General features: G+C 31.7%; 1 protein-coding gene and 1 long non-coding RNA gene across 11 annotated transcripts; both read right to left on the reverse strand.

The window, feature by feature from the left end:
• Positions 1-369: 369 nt before the first annotated feature.
• LOC108208536 (fatty-acid-binding protein 2) lies at positions 370-5493 on the reverse strand. Of its 2 annotated transcripts, XM_017379071.2 has the most exons (11): positions 5300-5492; positions 4367-4875; positions 3965-4181; positions 3193-3268; positions 3005-3107; positions 2283-2351; positions 1620-1656; positions 1460-1534; positions 1317-1368; positions 1035-1079; positions 370-837 (listed from the first exon to the last, which is right to left on the reverse strand). In XM_017379071.2, the coding sequence occupies exons 2-11, from the start codon at positions 4852-4854 to the stop codon at positions 740-742; spliced, it is 1260 nt and encodes a 419-aa protein (XP_017234560.1). In that variant the 5' UTR covers positions 4855-4875; positions 5300-5492; the 3' UTR covers positions 370-739. The 2 variants fall into 2 exon arrangements, with proteins under 2 accessions (XP_017234560.1, XP_017234566.1); XM_017379077.2 differs by lacking the exon at positions 2283-2351 and having other exon boundaries at positions 5300-5493.
• Positions 5494-13532: 8039 nt separating this feature from the next.
• On the reverse strand, positions 13533-19805 carry LOC108204357 (uncharacterized). 9 transcript variants are annotated; one of them, XR_001803766.2, is made up of 10 exons: positions 19605-19805; positions 18604-19401; positions 18188-18268; positions 17243-17541; positions 16956-17122; positions 15470-15741; positions 14431-14959; positions 14276-14330; positions 14037-14119; positions 13533-13911 (listed from the first exon to the last, which is right to left on the reverse strand). It is a non-coding gene; the product is annotated as an uncharacterized LOC108204357 (long non-coding RNA). The 9 variants fall into 9 exon arrangements; XR_001803765.2 differs by having other exon boundaries at positions 19474-19805; XR_010288088.1 differs by having other exon boundaries at positions 17243-17516; positions 18730-19802.
• Positions 19806-21467: the final 1662 nt, after the last annotated feature.

The following is a 21467-nucleotide window of genomic DNA, read 5'->3' on the forward strand; positions in this document are numbered from 1 at the left end:
GCTGTGTTTAGTCTCTATATTTAGGTGGCAGAGTTCTCTTTTATGTCCTGATCTTAATCAACTTTTTTCTTCTTCAGCTGTCTTGATATCAAGGGTGAATTGTTGATGAAATTTTGATGTTCTACTAAGAATATTATTTGGTTCTGTGAGACTGCATATATTGAGTGTGAACTTTCTGTTACCTCTGATTTTCTTATTTTGATCGAGAATTAAAAGTGTATTGTGTAAGTTAGATATCTACTTTTTGTATTCAGGATGAATAAATGATTCTACTATTATTACCACTGTTTTAGAAGTATTACAGTTCTTATAAAAATATTAAAAAAAAAAAAAAAAAGGTTCAACTAGCTACATTGGCAATTTGCTATATATGGCTAGTACTGCCTTTTCAAATCTATTGGAATTAAGATATAATCCATCAACATTTACAGTAGTTTAAGAAACTAAATTGTATTAGCAAAAGAAAAAGGGTTTGCACAATGTACAGGAGATTTCAAGAAAGATGAAAATATAGAAGAGACTATTCCGCTACAGATTGAAATGATGAACAACTTCTGTAATACCAGCATATATATTCAAAAACCAGGCAGTATGCATTCTGTATACTTTTGCAGTGTATGAAGCCTATTGCATGTTAGTTGTGAAGGCCGATGCCGCCCTGAACCAGTTCCCACCAAGCACATAAAACCAGATCACTGTCTACCAATCTAACGAAAGAAGAGAGACAACGAATTGTTGCTTAGCACCTCCTCATCATACTTGCTACATTTCTCCCTATTTCTTCTTTTGTTTGTTCGCAGGCAGGAACATCTCCGATGTACATATCAAAGAAAGCCCCTAACAGTGTGGAACCTCATGTTAACATTTACACATATTTCATTAAAGTGTATATTTATACACAAACCTATATACTTCTTATTTTTAAACTAATTCTAAATCAGGATATATCAATTTACTGCCCATATCTAAATAATAAAGAATTAAATGCAAACATAAATAAAGAAAAGAGAAATTATTATAAGTAGATCACTCACTGCACAAATCCTTGCTTTGTACTGCTCCAATTTGATAGCCTTCAACTGAAAAAAATATATCACTGTTAAGTTCTGACAAATGTTGATAAAGAACACTTGATCCTAGTCAATAAATGCAAATACTATATGAATAGGCCATAACTGGCATGTTATCTAGAAAAAAGTAGAAAGCTGCAACTGATTAGGTTTATTAATAATACATTTGGGTTTTTAGGTCTATGAAATTCAGGTAGAAGCAAGTATCGATATACATAGATTGAGAGCTGAACCATCAAATCTTACTCTCTGTAATCAAATATCCATCTGCTGTTCTCTTGAAAAGGATAGTTGTTCCCTGGACATTTTAATGTAACATCAGCCCTTTTGCCAAATAAAAGTATGTACTCGTGATTAAGTACAAAAAGGCTAATAATCGAATTATGTACCGCACGTATAGGAATATCTTCAGCAAATAGAGAACCAAATTTTCTCACACAGTCAAAATCACTGGCTGGGTTTGTCTAAAATACAAAGAAAAAAATTGTCAGGAGTCGTAGATAATGATCCTTCAAGCATATAAATAGATTCCAGAAGCAGATAGTTTACCTTCATCAATCGAGCTCGAAGAGATTTCTCAAAAGCACTGCAAGAAACATAAGAAATAAATATAACAAATGGGTAATGGAATTCTTCTGAATTGTACCATCCAACTAAAGTAATGCCAACAAATTTTTAGATCGGTAATCAAACAAAGAGAACAAGTTACGACTGGAACTAGTCTGCCAGATGATGGCATCACACACCCTTATAAGTTCACACTCCAATTATAATGTTCTAAGTTTAACTTCTACAGGTAACATCTTGTAATCTTGTTTGATGTTCACCAAAATTTTACAGAAAAGCTAGACATGACAACTCATAGTTGGCAATAAACAAAAAAGTCATGGAGCAGATGCATTGGATATCGACTGGTTTATAATATAATAAAAACTAGCTCAATCCACCCATGCGGATGAATTGCAGTATTGGTTACATCACTCATGAGAGAATGCAAGGCATCATTGAGCATAATGGTTTTGTGACACCTGACATTAGACTCACGGACCATCAACCATGATGGGATGGAATAGTTTTTTTGACTTGTCTAGTAAATAGCATAAGAAAGCAAGCTGATTAGTTTCAGTCATAAATATTTTCTTCACATATGCTTTCAAGTCTTAAACATTGTCACTTCTCAAATAAAACTTTCGTAAAGGAATTTAAACATACCTTCTAACTGTACTAATTTTAATCCCATTGACGCTAACCACGAGTTTAATCGTCATGCTAATGTCCTCCCTGAGGCATCCATGCCATAATTGATTCAGGAAACAATAACATAGAATCATGTAAAACACTTAATATGACAAAGGCAATCAAGCCCTCTTCCAAAGGTTTATCTATGCTCAGCAATAGTTCACAATAAACAATGAGTGCGCTCAATTTTAAACCTAAAAATAATGGAAAACTGGCGTCATCAAACTACATGGAGACTCAATCTGATTTTGCCTTTAACAACTTGTACAAATTTCCTTGTGCCAGGATCTCAAGTAGGCATGTATAATCTTTGAATTCTCAGGTAAATACACCAACTTGTCCACCACCACAAAAGAAATTTATTATCGTTGTATCATCTTTGATGGTTAAAATTGACACACTACAAAGACGCTAACAAAAGAAATTCTTTTAATCATGGCCAATTTTTAAGGATGTCCAATGTATATGTATGATTCCAAAAGAAATACTAAAATATAACTGCCCCTATGCAGATGTTTTCTTCTTAACCTACGTAATAAAAATAAGCAACTTGATAATCACCTTCCTTCTCTGTCTTTAGTCTATTGCAAAGTTAGCAGGCATAATGAATGAAGAAATAACCAAAATGAAATGTAAAGAAGACGGCATATCCCACAGAAAAAAATTTTGAGTGATGAAGATATCAAATTAAAAACCTGAGAAGATCCTGATAAAAGGAACGATGTTTATGTAGTTCACTTGCTGGAATAGAGCAATATTTCCGGCCCAACTTCTCACAAACATCAAAAGGATGTATATCTATTCAACATTCAACGGTCATTAATGAGTAGGGAAAAGGTCTCCACAATTATATTGAAGAATTACTTGAAATCTATTTACTTACAGAAACCAAATGCATAAAGCTTCAGAGACTTAATTTTTATTATTTTCATTGTTCTGGATCCAGTTCCAACAAGCACCTTCAGTGAAAATTAATGATAAATGAAGACATTAACATGTTAGAGAATAAGAAGCTGCCAAATCATAGAAGGCGAAAAACAGTATCTTTGCACAAAGAGTCATCATTAAACACTTAAAAGCGGAAAAAATAGCAGCATACTCGATACACAGCATCAAGACACATAATAAGACTATTCACAGGTGGGAGAAATTCATGAAGGAAAAAAGAAACTACTGATGATCAGTTATGACTTATGAACAAAAAAGGAATTATTTATTAAAAAAAATTCAATCCCCCACAACATGTGAACAAGTTTCAGATGAATTAGTAATAACTAAATATGTATTCTGGCAAGCTGATAATTTAATCTCCTGAACAGGTAAGTAAACCCCAATATATTATGTCAAGTGCCGTCACTGTTACCAATTTATATTATAAAGTAGAAGAAAACTAGAAGACAAGCTTTCCTTCCGTATTGATTTTCAATCTAGTTGAGAACAAAAAAGCCTTGAATTCTAGTTGCAAATAAAATCTGAAATATATAAATATCAACAGGAAAGGCTGGGATCTATATTCGACGTTAAACTGGATCATGAAGATGGATCTAAAACATGTATTGGTTATGGTTAGTGAAGGTTATAAAATCAAACTGAACATTGAAAAATTCAGTATGAAAATAAAATTAACAAGAGAAGCTACAAATTAAAGTATCAACCTCTGAAAGCCAATTGGAGTTGGTCTCTCCATCTGAAGTGTTTTCCAATATAGCTGGGAACTCAATGCCAGTAACGGGCTCAACTGCGTGTCTTGTGTTTAAAGTAGATAAACAGAGATCACATCCACGGTGCTCAAAATCACAGGGACCTTGTTCAACGCATTTCTGCATCAGCACATCATCATTCTCATGGGGGACACATACCACATTTTGGGATCTGTTATTAACATTATAATAGATTATGTCTCAGGTAATGCTAATACTGCAGCAGAAAGAAAGGAAAACACATTTCTGACAACCCTCAAACAGATTGATCTATTGGTGAGCAACCTTTATCAATAGTATATGATAGTCATTTCACAAGTTCCCCCGGGGAAACCAAGAAGAAGAAAATTAACTTACTCATTGTTGAATGGCGGTATCAAAGCTGCAGCTAATGAGATCATAGGAAAAGTTTGAAGCTGTTCGGCATGTTTGTGCAGTTGTCTCACACTGAAATTCGAAATCTTTTCGAAAATCAAGGGTATGCAAGATTCACCCTGTAATCTAAAACTGTGACCAAAACCAGAAAGACTATGGCCAGTAAAGCGGTTTACTTGCGTACAAGGTCTACATCTTCCTCTGTTCGATACACCATGGTCACCAGGTAGATTAAAATTTATACTAGACCTCGATCCACTGGCAAACCATAACAACACTGCGCCAGTAAACTTTGACATACAATTAAAAGCATCCTGTAGAGCCAAACTTCCGGAAACACAAAAGTATCTTGAATTGTCGACAAATGAACTAATACTGGTAAATAGATTGGGGTTTACAAGGGGTTCCACCGGAAACATATAAGAAGACCAAACATCATGATCCCGGGGAAACAACCAATTATTCCGCATATCGATCAAAACGATTCAATCCTACAATCACAAGTTTTCATCATTCCCTCAGCATCAAAAATAAGACATTTAAACTGAAAAAAGAAATGACTACAAACATGACAAATCAATCAATCAAATAAATTTCTGTCAACAACATTAGAATAGCACCCATTTAAAAGAAAAGAAAGGCAAAATCAAGAATGTAATACCAACATAAAAGCTAAAATCATCACAGAATCAAGAATTAGCTTAAACCCACAAAAAGGTTAAAACTTTATGCACATATGTGTATGCATATAAATTACAGATCCATATATCTCATTATATGTTAGACAAACCCACAAAATCACATTTCTACCAAATGTTGATGTGAAACATACCCAAAAGATCACAAATTACATATACAGCTATCATTAAGCAAATTCATTGTATTTCATAAGAAAATTGAAGAAATGAAACAAACCTGAAAAAGGGTTGATGAGTAAATATAATATGAATCAAGAAATGTGTGAGCTTGGTGTTGGCAGAATTAAAAGTACAAGGTTGAGGGGGTTTGAACAAGTTTATGTCAGCGAAAATAAGGAATATGCGATTATACGTATTTCTCAGCTCAACAAAACAAAACAAGGATACTCTGGAACCCAAGATTTTAAGATTTTCGCTTTCAACACACACAAAACATGTAGTACTACTGTATCTTTTACCGTGGGGTCCCGATTATTTTTGCTAGAATAAACTATACAAAAGCGAACCGACTTTCGATTCAATTACCTCTCTAAAATTATCGTTATAGTTCAATTACCTGTCTAATTCGTATATAACCTTTGAAATATAGAATTCTCTAGTGAACTTTCAAATAATAATAATAATAATAATAATAATAATAATTAATTGATGAGAAAAAAATTCATATTTATATAATATTTTTATTATAATACGTAAATTTAATTCAATTTTGTATGTTTGGATTTTCTTTACACTTACATAATATTCTATATTATAACATACTCCTTGTCCCCTATGGTTTGTCTCCGTAAACATAGACTTGACCCGGAGTTTAAAACTCTTATAAATGTAGTTAATATTTTAAATTTCTTTTATAAACAAAATTTAATTAAAAATTAATAAAAATTTATATTTATATGAATACATGCGTCATAAAATACTTGTCAAGTAACAGAAAAATCCCGTAAAAAAAGAGAGACAAGGAGAGAGGTAATATTTAATTCATTTTCTTATATTTTCCTTCTTGGGATATTACTTTATTAAATTTACGTAAAAAGTCATATATATGACGTTATAAGTTTGAAAAAAAAGTGTGGCCGTGATTCATAAAATTTGTTTCTTTTCTTCTATGCCCTGTTTCTTGTTCCACATTCATTTGCGTTTGGTCTTCTGTGCATGACAACACCTTGGTTTCTCTCGCTGGGTAGGTCCGTGTTCTACTACAACACTAAACTAGCATAAAAGCCCGTGCGAGGCACGGGACTCTAGTTTTTTTGTGTTTTAAATAATATTCGTGTGTCATCATATTATTTCGAGCATAACTATTACGTCTTATTTTTTAACAGAATATGTAAATATGAAATGTAACATTTGCAATCTAATAGCATTAATAGTAATAATATGTATTGTATTTAAAAAAAATTATGGATAAAAACAACATTTGAATTGATTTTTCTATAATCAAAGTCGTTAGGATATAGAGGCCATTATCATATTATCTACATGTTCAAAATTATATTCGAAATTAATACTGAAACTTTTAGAATTTAAATATAATATACCTCATTAAAAAGATCTGTAATTTATTACTGAAATTTATTAAATTATACCATCAAATATGAAAACTTGTTCTTGATATGTGAATTACGATATCCTCAATCATGATTAGATGAAGATGTGTGGTCCGCGTTGTTTTATATTTATTTCTCTTTTTTAGCATACGTTTGTGTAACAGTTAAGTGATATATGATGGACAGACCATCTACACATTCTTTTTTATTATATGTTGCACACACTTTGTATAAATAATAATTGAAACATATGTAAAAGACCTACCTTACTTTATTATAAAAGCATTAATTGAACTACTAACCTTATAATTGTACCCGAAAAATTCTGACACGTTTGATGTGGCTTACCCTTTTAATTTTCCAATTATATAATACTTCAATGCCTTATATATTTTTTTTCTTAATTTAAAATATTAGATGATTATTACTTTGATACCGCGTGTTATAATATTGTGTTGTTATAAAATATTAATTTTTATCATTAGTTTTCTGAGCTTGTTGACTAAGACTTTTAATATTTTTCATGTAATCTTTATAAACCAGATCTCAAATAGCAAAAATAGAGTAGATGTTAGTTAGGCACCATGGAGTTCATAAAAATAAGAAATATTTAGTTTAATTAGTCGTATAGTTACTTTTTTAGCTTTGTGCAAACTCACATTTTTAAATATTTTGATACTCTTATTTCTTAGGGGTGAGCAATGTAGCATATCATGTTCAATTGTTAAAGATCAAATCAGGTGTTCGATATTCTGGATTATGGAAAACTATTCTTGTTCAATTCCCGTCTAATCAGATATTAGTTTTCATCTTATCGCGTCGGATTATCCATTCCAGAATTAATTATATTTTATTAGTTTAATTTGTAAATGAATAATTAATTTAATTATATTTTGAATCATTTTATTTAACTCGTATGTTATACATTGATGTATGGCATATTAAAATTATAGTTTTAATACTTTAATATATATATAACTTATTTCTCTGTGTTATTTTATTTTAAGCGAATAAAATTTATAACTCAATAACACCAAATTTGATGTCTTTGTCACTATTCTTATATCTATAAAAAAAATTTTTGAAAAGATTTGGTTACACGTCGAATTCTGAATTCATAAGTTTAAAATAAAAAATATTTTAAACAAAAATATTCTTTCAGTTATCTTATTTCATTTTCTTAAAAATAATGTAATCTCTTTATAAGTCACCTTTTGTAATTAAATAAAAAATATGACATAGTCCATGTTGAAAGTTCATCAATTTTACCTTTCAAAGATTCTCACCGAAATCTTAGTTTTTGTGCTTATTTCTCACATTCATGGCTTAAATTTCTCTAATATTGTATCGGTACTCGTTTAAAGTATTAAGTTAGATTTGAATTCGTCCAATTTTATTCAAATATGAATTATATCCATTTTTTGAAGTCTGAAACATGGCTCGAGCCCAATTGTTCAAATTCTTTTTCAAATTTAAATTTATTACGTAAGTAATTAATTTATGGATATTAATCTATCATGTAAAAAACATATGAGGTTTACCTAAAATAATAACTTATCTCAAATAGATAAGATATTGAAAAAAAAATATAAATACAACAGTTTTAATGTATGAGTTTAATGCTTTTGAATAAAAAAATTAATTGCATGTGTAGCTCAAGTGGTTTCAATGGTGTAATTGTAATCAAGAGGACTTGGGTTCGAGTCCCAATAATAACGTTTTTTTATATGTATGAGGAGGAGTTAGGTTCGGAGTTAGGCTCAGCTTCGGAGCTAGGTAATTTATTTGCTCAGGAGGGAGGCTTGACACGAACGTGTTGGGCTACTATATATACTAGCATAAAAGCCCGTGCGAGGCACGGGACTCTAGTTTTTGTTGTGTTTTAAATAATATTCGTGTGTCATCATATTATTTCGAGCATAACTATTACGTCTTTTTTTTTGAACAGAATATGTAAATATGAAATGTAACATTTGCAATCTAATAGCATTGATATATAGTAATAATATGTACTATATTTATAAAAAATTATGGATCAAAAACAACATTTGAACTGATTTTTCTATATTCTAATTCGTTAGGATACGAACGTGTTGGGCTACTATATATACTAGCATAAAAGCCCGTGCGAGGCACGGGACTCTAGTTTTTGTTGTGTTTTAAATAATATTCGTGTGTCATCATATTATTTCGAGCATAACTATTACGTCTTTTTTTTTGAACAGAATATGTAAATATGAAATGTAACATTTGCAATCTAATAGCATTGATATATAGTAATAATATGTACTATATTTATAAAAAATTATGGATCAAAAACAACATTTGAACTGATTTTTCTATATTCTAATTCGTTAGGATATAGAAGCCACTACCATATTATCTACATGTTCAAAATTATATTCGAAATTAATCCTGAAACTTTTAGAATTTAAATATATTATACCTCATTAAAAAGATTTGTAATTTATTGTTAAAAATTATTAAATTATTTCATCCAATATGAAAACTTGTTCTTGATATGTGAATTACGATATCCTAAATCATGATTAGATGAAGATGTGTTGTCCGCGTTGTTTTATATTTATTTCTCTTTTTTTTAGCGTACATTTGTGTAATAGTTAAGTGATATATGATAGACAGACCATCAACACATTCTTTTATATCATATGTTGCACACACCTTGTATAAATAATAATTGAAACGGGTTAATTATCAAATTGGTCACTAAAGTGGGCTCAATGTATCAAGTTGGTCACTAAACTCAAAACGGTATCAAGATGGTCACTGAAGTGGCCATAAATATCAAACAAGTACCTTGAAATATGAGTTCAAGCACTAAAAATATTATTTATAAAGTTTTACACATCATTTTTCAGTGTTACCACAAACAAGTAAAAGTTTATGACTTCTAATATTTATGACAAAAAATTTAGATTTTATCAAGTTTATTTATTATTTATTTTTATTATATAGTTATTTCTTTGTTTTAATTAAAAATAAATAATAAATAAACTTGATAAAATCTAAATTTTTTGTCATAAATATTAGAAGTCATAATCTTTTACTTGTTTGTGGTAACATTTAAAAATGATGTGTAAAACTTTATAAATAATATTTTTAGTGCTTGAACTCATATTTCAAGGTACTTGTTTGATATTTATGGCCACTTCAGTGACCATCTTGATACCGTTTTGAGTTCAGTGACCAACTTGATACATTAAGCCCACTTCAGTGACCAATTTGATAATTAACCCTAATTGAAACATACTATATTGTATGTAAAAGACCCTACCTTACTTTATTATAAAAGCATCAATTGAACTACTAACCTTATAATTGTACCCGAAAAATTTCGGCACGTTTGATGTAGCTTACCCTTTTAATTTTCATATCAATTATATAGTACTTCAATGTCTTATATATTTTTTTGTTAATTTAAAATATTAGATGATTATTACTTTGATACCGCGTGTTATAATATTGTCTTGTTATAAAATATTAATTTTTTATCATTAGTTTTCTGAGCTTGTTGATTAAGATTTTTAATGATTTTTCATGTAATTGTTATAAACCAGATCTCAAATAGCAAAAATAGAGTAGATATCAGTTACGCACCATGAAGTTCATAAAAATAAGAAATTTTTAGTTTAATTAGTCGTATAGTTACTTTTTAGTTTTGTGCAAACTCACATTTTTAAATATTTTGATACTCTTATTTCTTAGGGGTGAATAATGTAGTATATCATGTTCAGTTGTTAAAGATCAAATCAGGTGTTCGATATTCTGGATTATGAAAAACTATTCTTGTTCTATTCCCGTTTAATCAAATATTAGTTTTCACCTTATCGCGTCGGATTATCCATTTCAGAATTAATTATATTTTATTAGTTTAATTTGTAAATGATTAATTAATTTAATTATAGTTTGAATCATTTTATTTAACTCGTATGTTATACATTGATGGATGACATATTAAAATTATAATTTTAAGACTTTAATATATATATATAACTTATTTCTCTGTGTTATTTTATTTTAAGCAAGTAAAATTTATAACTCAATTCTTTTTAGTAGGTCTCGTGAACACGTTTTATTATTATTTGGTTGACTTTTGATTAACAACATAGAATTTCCCTAAATTCACCTTTGTATCACAAGTTATAATATTTCAAATTCATATATCACCAAAATCACATCATTTAGACATATTTTCTAACACCAAATTTGATGTCTTTGTCACTATTCTTATATCTATAAAAAAAATTCAGAAAGATTTGGTTACACGTCGAATTCTGAATTCATAAGTTTAAAATAAAATGTAATCTAAATAAAAATATTTTTTCAGTTATCTTATTTCATGTTCTTCAAAATTTGTAATCTCTTTATAAGTCGCCTTTTATAATTAAAAAAAAAATATGACATAGTCCATGTTGAAAGTCCATCAATTTTTCCTTTCAAAGACGCTCACCGAAATCTTAGTTTTTGTGCTTATTTCTCACATTCATGAATTAAATTTCTCTATATTGTATCGGTACTCGTTTAAAGTATTAAGTTAGATTTGAATTCGTCCAATTTTATTCAAATATGAATTATATCCATTTTTTGAAGTCTGAAACATGGCTCGAGCCCAATTGTTCAAATTCTTTCTCAAATTTAAATTTATTACATAAGTAATTAATTTATGGATATTAATCTATCATGTAAAAAACATATGAGACTCACCTGAAATAATAACTTAACTCAAATAAATAAATATCGAAAAGAATATAAATACAACAGTTTTAATGTATGAGTTTAATGCTTTTGAATAAAAAGATTAATTGCCTGTGTAGCTCAAGTGGTTTGAGTGGTGTAATTGTAATGAAGAGAGCTTGGGTTCGAGTCCCATGAATAACATTTTTTTTATATGTATGAGGAGGAGTTAGGTTCGGAGTTAGACTCGAGTTCGGAGCTAGGTAATTTATTTGCTCAGGAGGGAGGCTTGACACGAACGTGTTGGGCTATTATATATATAATAAGTAGATAAGTAGATAAGTAGAAGTAGAAGTAGTCGGAGAAGGAATTACCAAGTCGGTCGTTGCACGGTTGTTGCGTTATATTTGTAATTTTTGATATCTGTATGATATATTTTCCGTTTTAAAGAAACAACTAAACGATTTGAATATATAAATTTGTTTCCATCTGATTTGTTTTTTTCTGAACAACCGATCATATATGCGATTTCATAATAACTTTTAAATCTGAATCAAACTCATAAAAATCATGCCGATTTAATAACTTCGATCATGGTAAACATCAAAATTCAAAACATATCAAAACAAAACAAACTAACTCTCACAAGAAAGAGAGACTAACAAAACCCAAATAAATTAGAAATTTATTGAATGAAAAATAAAATTTCAAAATAAAAAAAATATTAAGGCTTTCCACCTGGTATCATCTTTCCTTCTCTTTTCACTAAAAAGTAGGGGTGATCACCAAACCGCAAAAACCGCCCGCACCGCACCGTGATATGTGGTTTTTAATTTTTGTGGTGCGGTTGCGGTTCGAAATTTTGTCAAACCGCAAGGTGCGGTGCGGGTTGCGGTTTTAATTTTATAAAATGCGGTTAAAACCACACCGCACCGCATTTAATATATTATATAAAAAAATATTTATAAATATTATATTATATGCGTTAATATGCTATATTATAATTTTATTATGCATCCATCTAAGCAGTTTTATTTTTATATGAAGCCCATCAAATCTGGGCAGCGTTATAAAAACAGAAGTGTCCTACATATGCAGCAGGGAAGCAAGCACCAGTAGTCTGGTCTGTTCTTGTAAATTACTCGGTGTTTACAAATTTGTCAGAACTAGCTTTATAGCCCGTGCAAGGCACGGGCAAGCTCTAAATTAATATATTATAAATATTTATAATGGGTGGGAAAAGTTGGAGTGCTAGAAAGGTCGTAAATAATAAACACCCATGATGAATGTAGAATTTGAAAAGGTCTTGTAAGTATGAATCAAAAGAGGTCATGGAGTGTCATTCAAAAAGAACGGTATTTTTGTTACTTGATAAAGATCTTAAAACGATAAACAAAAAATAAATAGATACTTCAAAATAGAATTTCCAGGATTTACGAGGAATGAGTTGTAGAGATATAAATTACACATGTGCCAATATTTGTATCTCAAAATCAAGTTGGTTAGGTTAGAACAAAGGAAGCCAAAGTAGATTTAGAAACATGAAGTACGAACACCAACAATATTGCTGCTCCACAGTCTCGCATTAAAATTAAGTGCCAACAAAGCAAGTGAGGAGGGAAAACTCAAGCTTCAGAATATATCAAACCAAATACCCACAATGCATCTAAATTATGGGAAAAGATCATGGGACAAAGGGTAAGATGTAAACATCCCTACCTCTAACTCTAAAAGGGTAGCACAGTTGTATGTGTAGAGACCACGGTGACTTGAATAAAACAAAATCTGTTAAATAGCACCAAATAGTAAAAACAGTAGCAGCATATAGAATAACTGAACAACTGCGATTATCAACTCAGCTAGAGCTAAGAAGTCCAGAAGTCACTTGTATCAATTGGAAGAGATAAACACCTGACTCCTGAGCATATGGATTAACAAAAGATCACTGTTGACTACTGAACTCTCCATACTCCTCAGATGTAGGACTGGGGAGTTACAAACTTGCCCACTTAAATTCCTAACATCCCCATGTCAAATCCCGAGTCACAGTCCTCGATATGGGACTGAAGTGTTACATATACTTCTCATCTACTGAATGTACTCTCAAAGATGTTGGAAATCAGTTAAATAACAACATTGTTCTGACTTCACTTTAGGTGGCGACACGAAATCCATGAATGAACTGAAAATTGAAGTAGCCTCAACTGACAAACTAAAATAAGCTTAAACATAGAAATTCTTTTCAAAATCCAGCCACCATTTACAGCGGACCTCGATGTCTGTTATAAAACAGCTTGATCATTAATATTTTCTCATAACTCATATGTAAACACGTGGTATAATAATGTCAACAGAGCTTTTAAGGTATATTAACAAAGTTGGTCCAGGAGTCTCGGTGCTAACAACACAGCAATTATTCAAGGGCTAATATGCACAGGACAGGCAACCGAGTTGATCAAGTTATATCCAGCTTGTTGTTGAAAGCAAAAATTACTGCTCCAGCATGTTCAGTTGCATTCCTGACAATTGGCAATAGAATGATGATGATGAAGCTTACAGATAATCCCCAGGAGGCTGATGCTTCCTGTAAAATTCTTATATCACTCAAATTTATACCAATAGAATAGAAAAATTATATGATTTCATTAGATTAATCAAATTCTATTCAGATAATAATGAAGGGAATAAGTAGGCACAATGTTTAATTACCTCAGTAGTGCCAACAACATACTCAGATAACACTGATATAACAACAGTCATAACAGCCAGCCAGATAAATCCACTCCAGAATCCTGTAACAGGTGTTTCATCTGAAACTAAATCATCTTCTTCTTCATAGACAGCATGACAAAAAAGAAATTCCAAAAACCATCTTAACTATATATATTAAATTCAAATAACACGAGTTGCATCTTCTTCTCCACACATAAAAGTAAAGAAAAATGTACCTATTGGGCTTCAAAAACTTCGTGATGAGTCCACAACTGGGAAAAAAGGCCCTGGCTGCATGCAACATCACCAATTAGAACCTCAGTATCATAGAAAGCCACAAAAGGAGTAATCCTACTACCATGATCATTGGCAAATATTTCGACGTGGTTACCTTACCAAACTCAATACATGAATACATGGTTCCCAGATCAATTCAAATTGCAGGTCCTCATTTTCCAGCCATAACATCACCAATTAGAACCTCAGTATCATAGAAAGCCACAGAATAAGGAGTAACCCTCCTACCATGATCATTGGCAATGATTTCGACATGGTTACCTTGCTAAACTCCAATACATGAGCAATTGCAGGTCCTCATTTTCCGGCCATTCCGTAAAATCAAGCATAATAGTGCAAATGGAAACTCACATAAAAATAAAGAGTTTCTCTGCCAGAGTGAGTAATTTGCAGAAAGGAAAAAATCTGAAGTAAAAGCATTCTTTTTCTCTGTCCCTTTCTTGTTCACTTTTAGCTTCTGCTCTGTACATCAGCTTCTTTTACCATCTTTTACAAGCTCTTCGTTTAACAACCTCTCCTCGTTATAGGTTGTACTTCTAATCTTATCTTTTGTCCCACACAAGCCTTTTATTCTCTCCTATAAACTGCTCTGCAAATCTCGAATCCAATCTTTTCATAAATATCTGGAACCAAAACCAAACCCTAGAATCAACTAAAATAAATTATAATATCTTGAACCAAAATAAATCTTGGAATCAACCAAAATAGGCACCCAAATAAATCAACAAACAAAGAAGATATAACTGATCAACATGGGCGGAACCGAGGATTAACGGAGATATAAATGGATAATAAAATGGCACAAGCAGGCCATATCAAGACCTATAACTCAGATAAAATTCATTTGAATTATTGATTAGACCTTCATCTACCGGAAGTCCTATATAAAAAGGAAAAGAGTCTTTGACTTTTATATGACGTGATCATGTGACCAATTAAATTTTGTAAGCTTTAAATAACTACAGGAGAATGACATTTCCATCTTAACTTAAATTAAAGTAACAGCATTTCCAAGATCAATTTCAGTTTCAACTAAATTACCATATATTTTGTTTGCCAAACTATGCAGAGTAAGGTCCTCATTTTCCGGCCATTCCGTAAAATCAAGCATAATAGTGCAAATGGAAACTCACATAAAAATAAAGAGTTTCTCTGTCAGAGTGAGTAATTTGCAGAAAGGAAAAAATCTGAAGTAAAAGCATTCTTTTTCTCTGTCCCTTTCTTGTTCACTTTTAGCTTCTGCTCTGTACATCAGCTTCTTTTACCATCTTTTACAAGCTCTTCGTTTAACAATCTCTCCTCGTTATAGGTTGTACTTCTAATCTTATCTTTTGTCCCACACAAGCCTTTTATTCTCTCCTATAAACTGCTCTGCAAATCTCGAATCCAATCTTTTCATAAATATCTGGAACCAAAACCAAACCCTAGAATCAACTAAAATAGAGACTTAAACAAATCAACAAATAAATTATAATATCTTGAACCAAAATAAATCTTGGAATCAACCAAAATAGGCACCCAAATAAAGCAACAAACAAAGAAGATATAACTGATCAACATGGGCGGAACCGAGGATTAACGGAGATATAAATGGATAATAAAATGGCACAAGCAAGCCATATCAAGACCTGTAACTCAGATAAAATTCATTTGAATTATTGATTAGACCTTCATCTACCGGAAGTCCTATAGAAAAAGGAAAAGAGTCTTTGACTTTTATATGACGTGATCATGTGACAAATTAAAGTTTGTAAGCTTTAAATAACTACAGGAGAATGACATTTCCATCTTAACTTAAATTAAAGTAACAGCATTTCCAAGATCAATTTCAGTTTCAACTAAATTACCATATATTTTGTTTGCCAAACTATGCAGAGTAAATTATATGTCGTCCTAAAGAACAATAATAAATGGAAAATCTAGTGATATGAATCATATATAGGTATTTACCAGGAGTCCGCTAGCTACATAACGAAAACCAATTGATTCTCCATACTCTTTCCAGAAGGGAAATTTTCTTTGGTTAAATGTACTCATTAACAGAGAGATGCAATGGAGTTGGCCGCACCAGTTGGTATGAAAAAATAAAAGCTCCACATGAGCAGCGAATTCCTTTTAGATACACTTAATTTAATGGAGCAAACCACCAGAAGTTACTTTATCCATAATGCTAAGAGTGACCAACTTACTTGAATTATTTCTTGATAAACTGGTTTGAAGTCAAAGATCTAGATGTAAGTTACTAATAACCCTTTACATACTTCAACACCGATCATGATAGATAACACTGTATTATGGTATAATCAGAAATTCAACGACGACCATATTATTATTGCTAGTGCTTAAAAATGTCACTCATAACAGTAAGAGAGTTAATGGGTTAATATTTGATATAGTTATATATATATATGTCGAGACCAACAGTCAATATCCTCTTTAATGGAAATAAACAATATTAAGGACCTATGACTGCCTACTCAGTGAATTAGTCAGGTTTAAACTCTTCTGCGAACCTATATTCAGTAAATTTGTTAAGCCCCAAAAGACAAATGTGACTAAATGGCTAGAAACTCTGGAATGACAAGATCAATATGCCAAAGAATTTGCATGTTAACTCACTTATAAGTACTGCCCAAGAGTTAAAATATCAACATCCCCTTAAGTCAGCCATGGCTTCCTTAAGCTCATCCTCAGATTCTCCAAGTCCCAACATTATAGAGGTTTTTGTTATCATACCCTCCTTGTCGGTCTTTGCGTGTTTTAGGACTGACAAGCTCTGTTCATACCTAGCATTTGTAGAAACCATCAACCAATTAGAGGAAAAGATATAATGTACGATATATAGCGAGTGCAGCAGTGAAATATTGCTGCAGTTTCTAATACTAAATATAACAGCAACTCCTCACCCTGCCCGAGGATCTCTAACAATTTGCTAGAGTCGTTTAACCGTCTCAATTAAGGGGCTGATTGGTAAATGTGAATAGGGTTGTTAATCAAGTTGAATCAGATACTTTTGGCAGGCATCATCGGCATTTCTCTTGAGTGCTGGCTCCAGGAGCCTTCATTGGATCTTCAACTATTTCGCTAATAAGTGGATAACAAACGACTGACAGGGTTTATTAAGTTTAAGCTGCCAAAGAATTGAGCTAACCAACATATCTGTCTTCTTGGCAATGCTCTCTGCAACAGGGTACATGCTCCACACCTTAAACATAACTTATGGAATGATCAATTTGTCAAAGCAAAACATAAGTAAATAGTGTATGATTCAAGAAAAAGGCAGACCATTTATCTAGCCTTCAAAAAAGCTTCATAAAAATTGAAAATCACTCGGCTGAAAGCACATACCAAACCATGTTTTCACAGCAAAATTATGAGCATATCATTAAAAACATTCTGGTGGCATACTCTACACTAATAAAATTACCTGAATTTCGTTAACAAAATTACATGAATATTTCAGAGACAATTCATATTATAATATAAAAAAATAGGACATACACACATTTATAGTAATTTGTATATACATACAAAATAGGCTTTACGTATCATTCTATATCAAGATATGAGCCTTTTGCTCATTGTCAGTCTTTATTTTCTCCTCTCTGCACACGCACACGTATATAATAATTTGTATATACATACAAAATAGGCTTTACAGCATAATCATGCATTTTTCCTCTTGAGCAACAAAAATTCTTCGTCCAATGTCTTCTATTTCTTATTATATAGGTAAGACTGATCTATCATCAAATGAAAATGATAATTTACCTTATATCATGATTAATAATAAATGTTAACTTGAAAAGCCAAAAAAATAATCTTGCAAACAAAAAGGACGAAGGATTTACCTAAGTGAAGAAAGATCTGCTTGTAAAATTCCAGTTGCCTCTCCTCTCCAGTTTCAGCTCTATAACATTCGGCCTAACATCCTAAGAGCATAGGTTAAGATGTCAGTGATATACAAGAATCAGAAATATAATATAGTACTGGAATGTATGCTAAACAACTAAACACCAAAACAAGCATAAATGATCATAATACACATTCTTTTACATTTCACAAGAGGCATAGCTTCAAATTCAGGAGCATTTACATCCACAACCAATTGCATTAATAACTAATCGATATAGAAAACAAAGCTCAGCCATGTAAATTTGAAGTAATTTAAAGAGCACAAAAAGTTTAAATCAAAGCCAGCATCATAGAGGCCCCAGAACAGCAAGTGGCTGACCAATCAAAGACTAAAAAATATTTAAATAGTAACCTGTATTCAATCTTCTCTCTTAATCCAATAAAATGACTTTATAGCTTGCGGAAGATCATAATAATCAATGATATAGCGTTTCTTATTAATCAATGATATGGCCTTTCTTTGACTCATCGTATCTACCTCATTATCACTATTTTGAACTTCGGATACGGAAGAGCAATCCAGTTCTGACTCTATGTCTTGTTCCTGGATTATACTATCATTTCCTTTTCCTTCCTTCGCAGAAAAAACAGACAAGCTCTTCCGCCCGTCAGGTCTGACTTGAAATGGGTTTCTCTTCTCTATTATTTATGAGATCAATATAACATGCAATACCGCATTTCCATCAGCTGATGCACATCAATGAAAGCAGCTATTCGATATGACTTCCTCAAAGCCAACAGTCTGTGCTCTCATCTTTTTGGACATATGAAAAATCCCAGAATGATGTACCACAGCCTTCCTAAATCTGTTCCTGAATCCCAAATAATCTCCAAACAACATACATTGTCTTCTTCAGCTCACAAAAATAAAGCAACTCGTGCAGAACCGCCACAGTCCATTTCTCTGCCTGATAATTATCATGGCCCAAATAAAAAGCACCCTCATAAGGCGAAATATATGGCATATTTCGTCCCTCAGTAACCCAATCCCTTACCTTCTTTTGCAAATTAAACCCTCTGGGCAAAGCCATCGAGAAGCTAATAGGTATTCTTCTCTCCTCCCTCATCCTCAATTCCATAACAGTGAAAGGGCAAATCTTCTCTAGGAAACCAATTTCAACCCAAAACCAAATTTCTCCATCCTAACAATCTGAAAATAATCAGGAAAGTCAGGAAGTAAAGCAAAAGCATAACTAAAAGGTAAGCCCAAATCAAATTTAACCTTATCAACAACAAATAAAGGAAGCTTGTTTCTTTCGTCAACATCAAAAGCTTCGCAAGTCTTTCGGTGTCACAAAGGTTTAAGAGACAAGATGTGAATAAATATAGATGGGTATTTATCGATGAACTTACTGGCGGTGGTAGGGAGTTTCATGTGGCTGGAGACGGCGGCCACGGGGAGGGTTTTAGAGTGGTGAGAGATTGATAATGCTCTTGAGAAATAGGAATGTCTTCAGCTTTTCATCTCCCCACAGCGTCGCCACTTAGTTAACAGATATTGTAACGGAGTTATGACAGATGCCTACGTGGAATAAAATGGCTCACGGTTTCTGTCAAAACCCTATGTTGCAGTATTATATATATAATAGATAGATGTAGCATAATTCAATTTACATCGGATAGGCACACATCTATTCGTGATTTAATTTTCACTTTTATCATTTATATATTTTTCAAAAATTAATTGATTATGAACAAATTTTAATATTTTATAATCTAAATTTAACAAATTATTTGAATATATATATATAAACCGCACCGCAACCGCACCGCCTTTTTGTGGTGCGGTTTATGTGGTTTTAACTTTTCGTGGTGCGGTTGCGGTTTGAGAATTTGGCAAAACCGCATATGCGGTTTGGTTTGCGGTTTTAGCCAAAAACCGCACCGTCCGCACCGCGATCACCCCTACTAAAAAGGTCCGATAATAATACAACAAACACCATAACTTGATTTTCTATATTGGAAACCTGGAAATAATAGCAAAAAAAAAAAAAGAGTAAAAAACACACCATGCACGACTAAAACGTGAATCTGCTGTCAATTTTGACCATTATCGTATTTAACTAGCTGCTTATGATTGACTCTTCAAATAAAAATTATTTAACTTAGGAATGTGATTTCAACCTATTGGAATATATAGCGACAGAGTCAATACAATTAAAACGAATCCGAGACTAAATAAATAATTTGATTATCGGAACAACTAAACCTCTAACTGCATACTTTAAGGACCCATTACGCTGTTTGAATCTTGTTTAAGAAATAATAAATATTAGTGAAAGTGATGCATGGTCCCCTGACAACTTCGACGGTGGACAAACACTAAGAGTATAAACAATTATACGAGCACGACTGCTATCTATTTTAAAACATTGATCGCTTGATTTTTTAACTGATATTTCTAAATTTTTTTCATTCAATAATTAAAATTATTATTTTCTTTTAAAAAATAAAATTATAATATTACTCATATATGTTTATTTAATTTTTTTAAAATAATAAATTTAATCTTTCAAAAATAATAATTATAATAATAATAAATTTCACTACACATTAAAAGATAAGAATGCATGTCAAAAAATCAAACGAACAGCAAACATGTCTCGTGCATCTACAGCCTCGGGCCTAAAAGTAGGCATTACAATACTACTTTGCAAGAAAGCGTTTTTTGTTGAATCTTCAAAACATCTCATGTGTAAATTGCACTTCGGACAAATGCATAGCTATGTCCTGGCAGTTCGGTATCAAATCATAAACCTCAAGCTATGCAATGTATCTATGCAAACACAGATTCGATTATTGAATTTAGCCTTCTGTACGACTTCATGCTTATTTGAAGATGTATAGAGCTCGAGTGCCCAAAAATCATGTCTAAAATTCACAAATTAGACCTCAAATGGTTAAACCCTGTTTACTCATCAACATAGAATATGTAATTTTGTTATTGCAACTAAAAGATCACAAACCCACAATTTTGGATTATGTCATGCTAAGACACCTCTATACTGTATTCTCAAACAAATCATGTGAAATGGAGCCTAAAACACCAATTAATGATAAACTAAAACAATTTCAGCTAATTTTGTTATATTAACCACAATTATGTCGCCGACTCGCAAGTAAACCAGAGAGTAGCTTGTCATATCCTGCAACTTCCATTCTTGTACTAATAATCCATCAAACTGAATTTAGAACTCGGTCACCAAACTGACAGCC

This window comes from Daucus carota, chromosome 1 (genome assembly GCF_001625215.2).
Source record: "Daucus carota subsp. sativus chromosome 1, DH1 v3.0, whole genome shotgun sequence".
NCBI classification, from domain to species: domain Eukaryota; kingdom Viridiplantae; phylum Streptophyta; class Magnoliopsida; order Apiales; family Apiaceae; genus Daucus; species Daucus carota.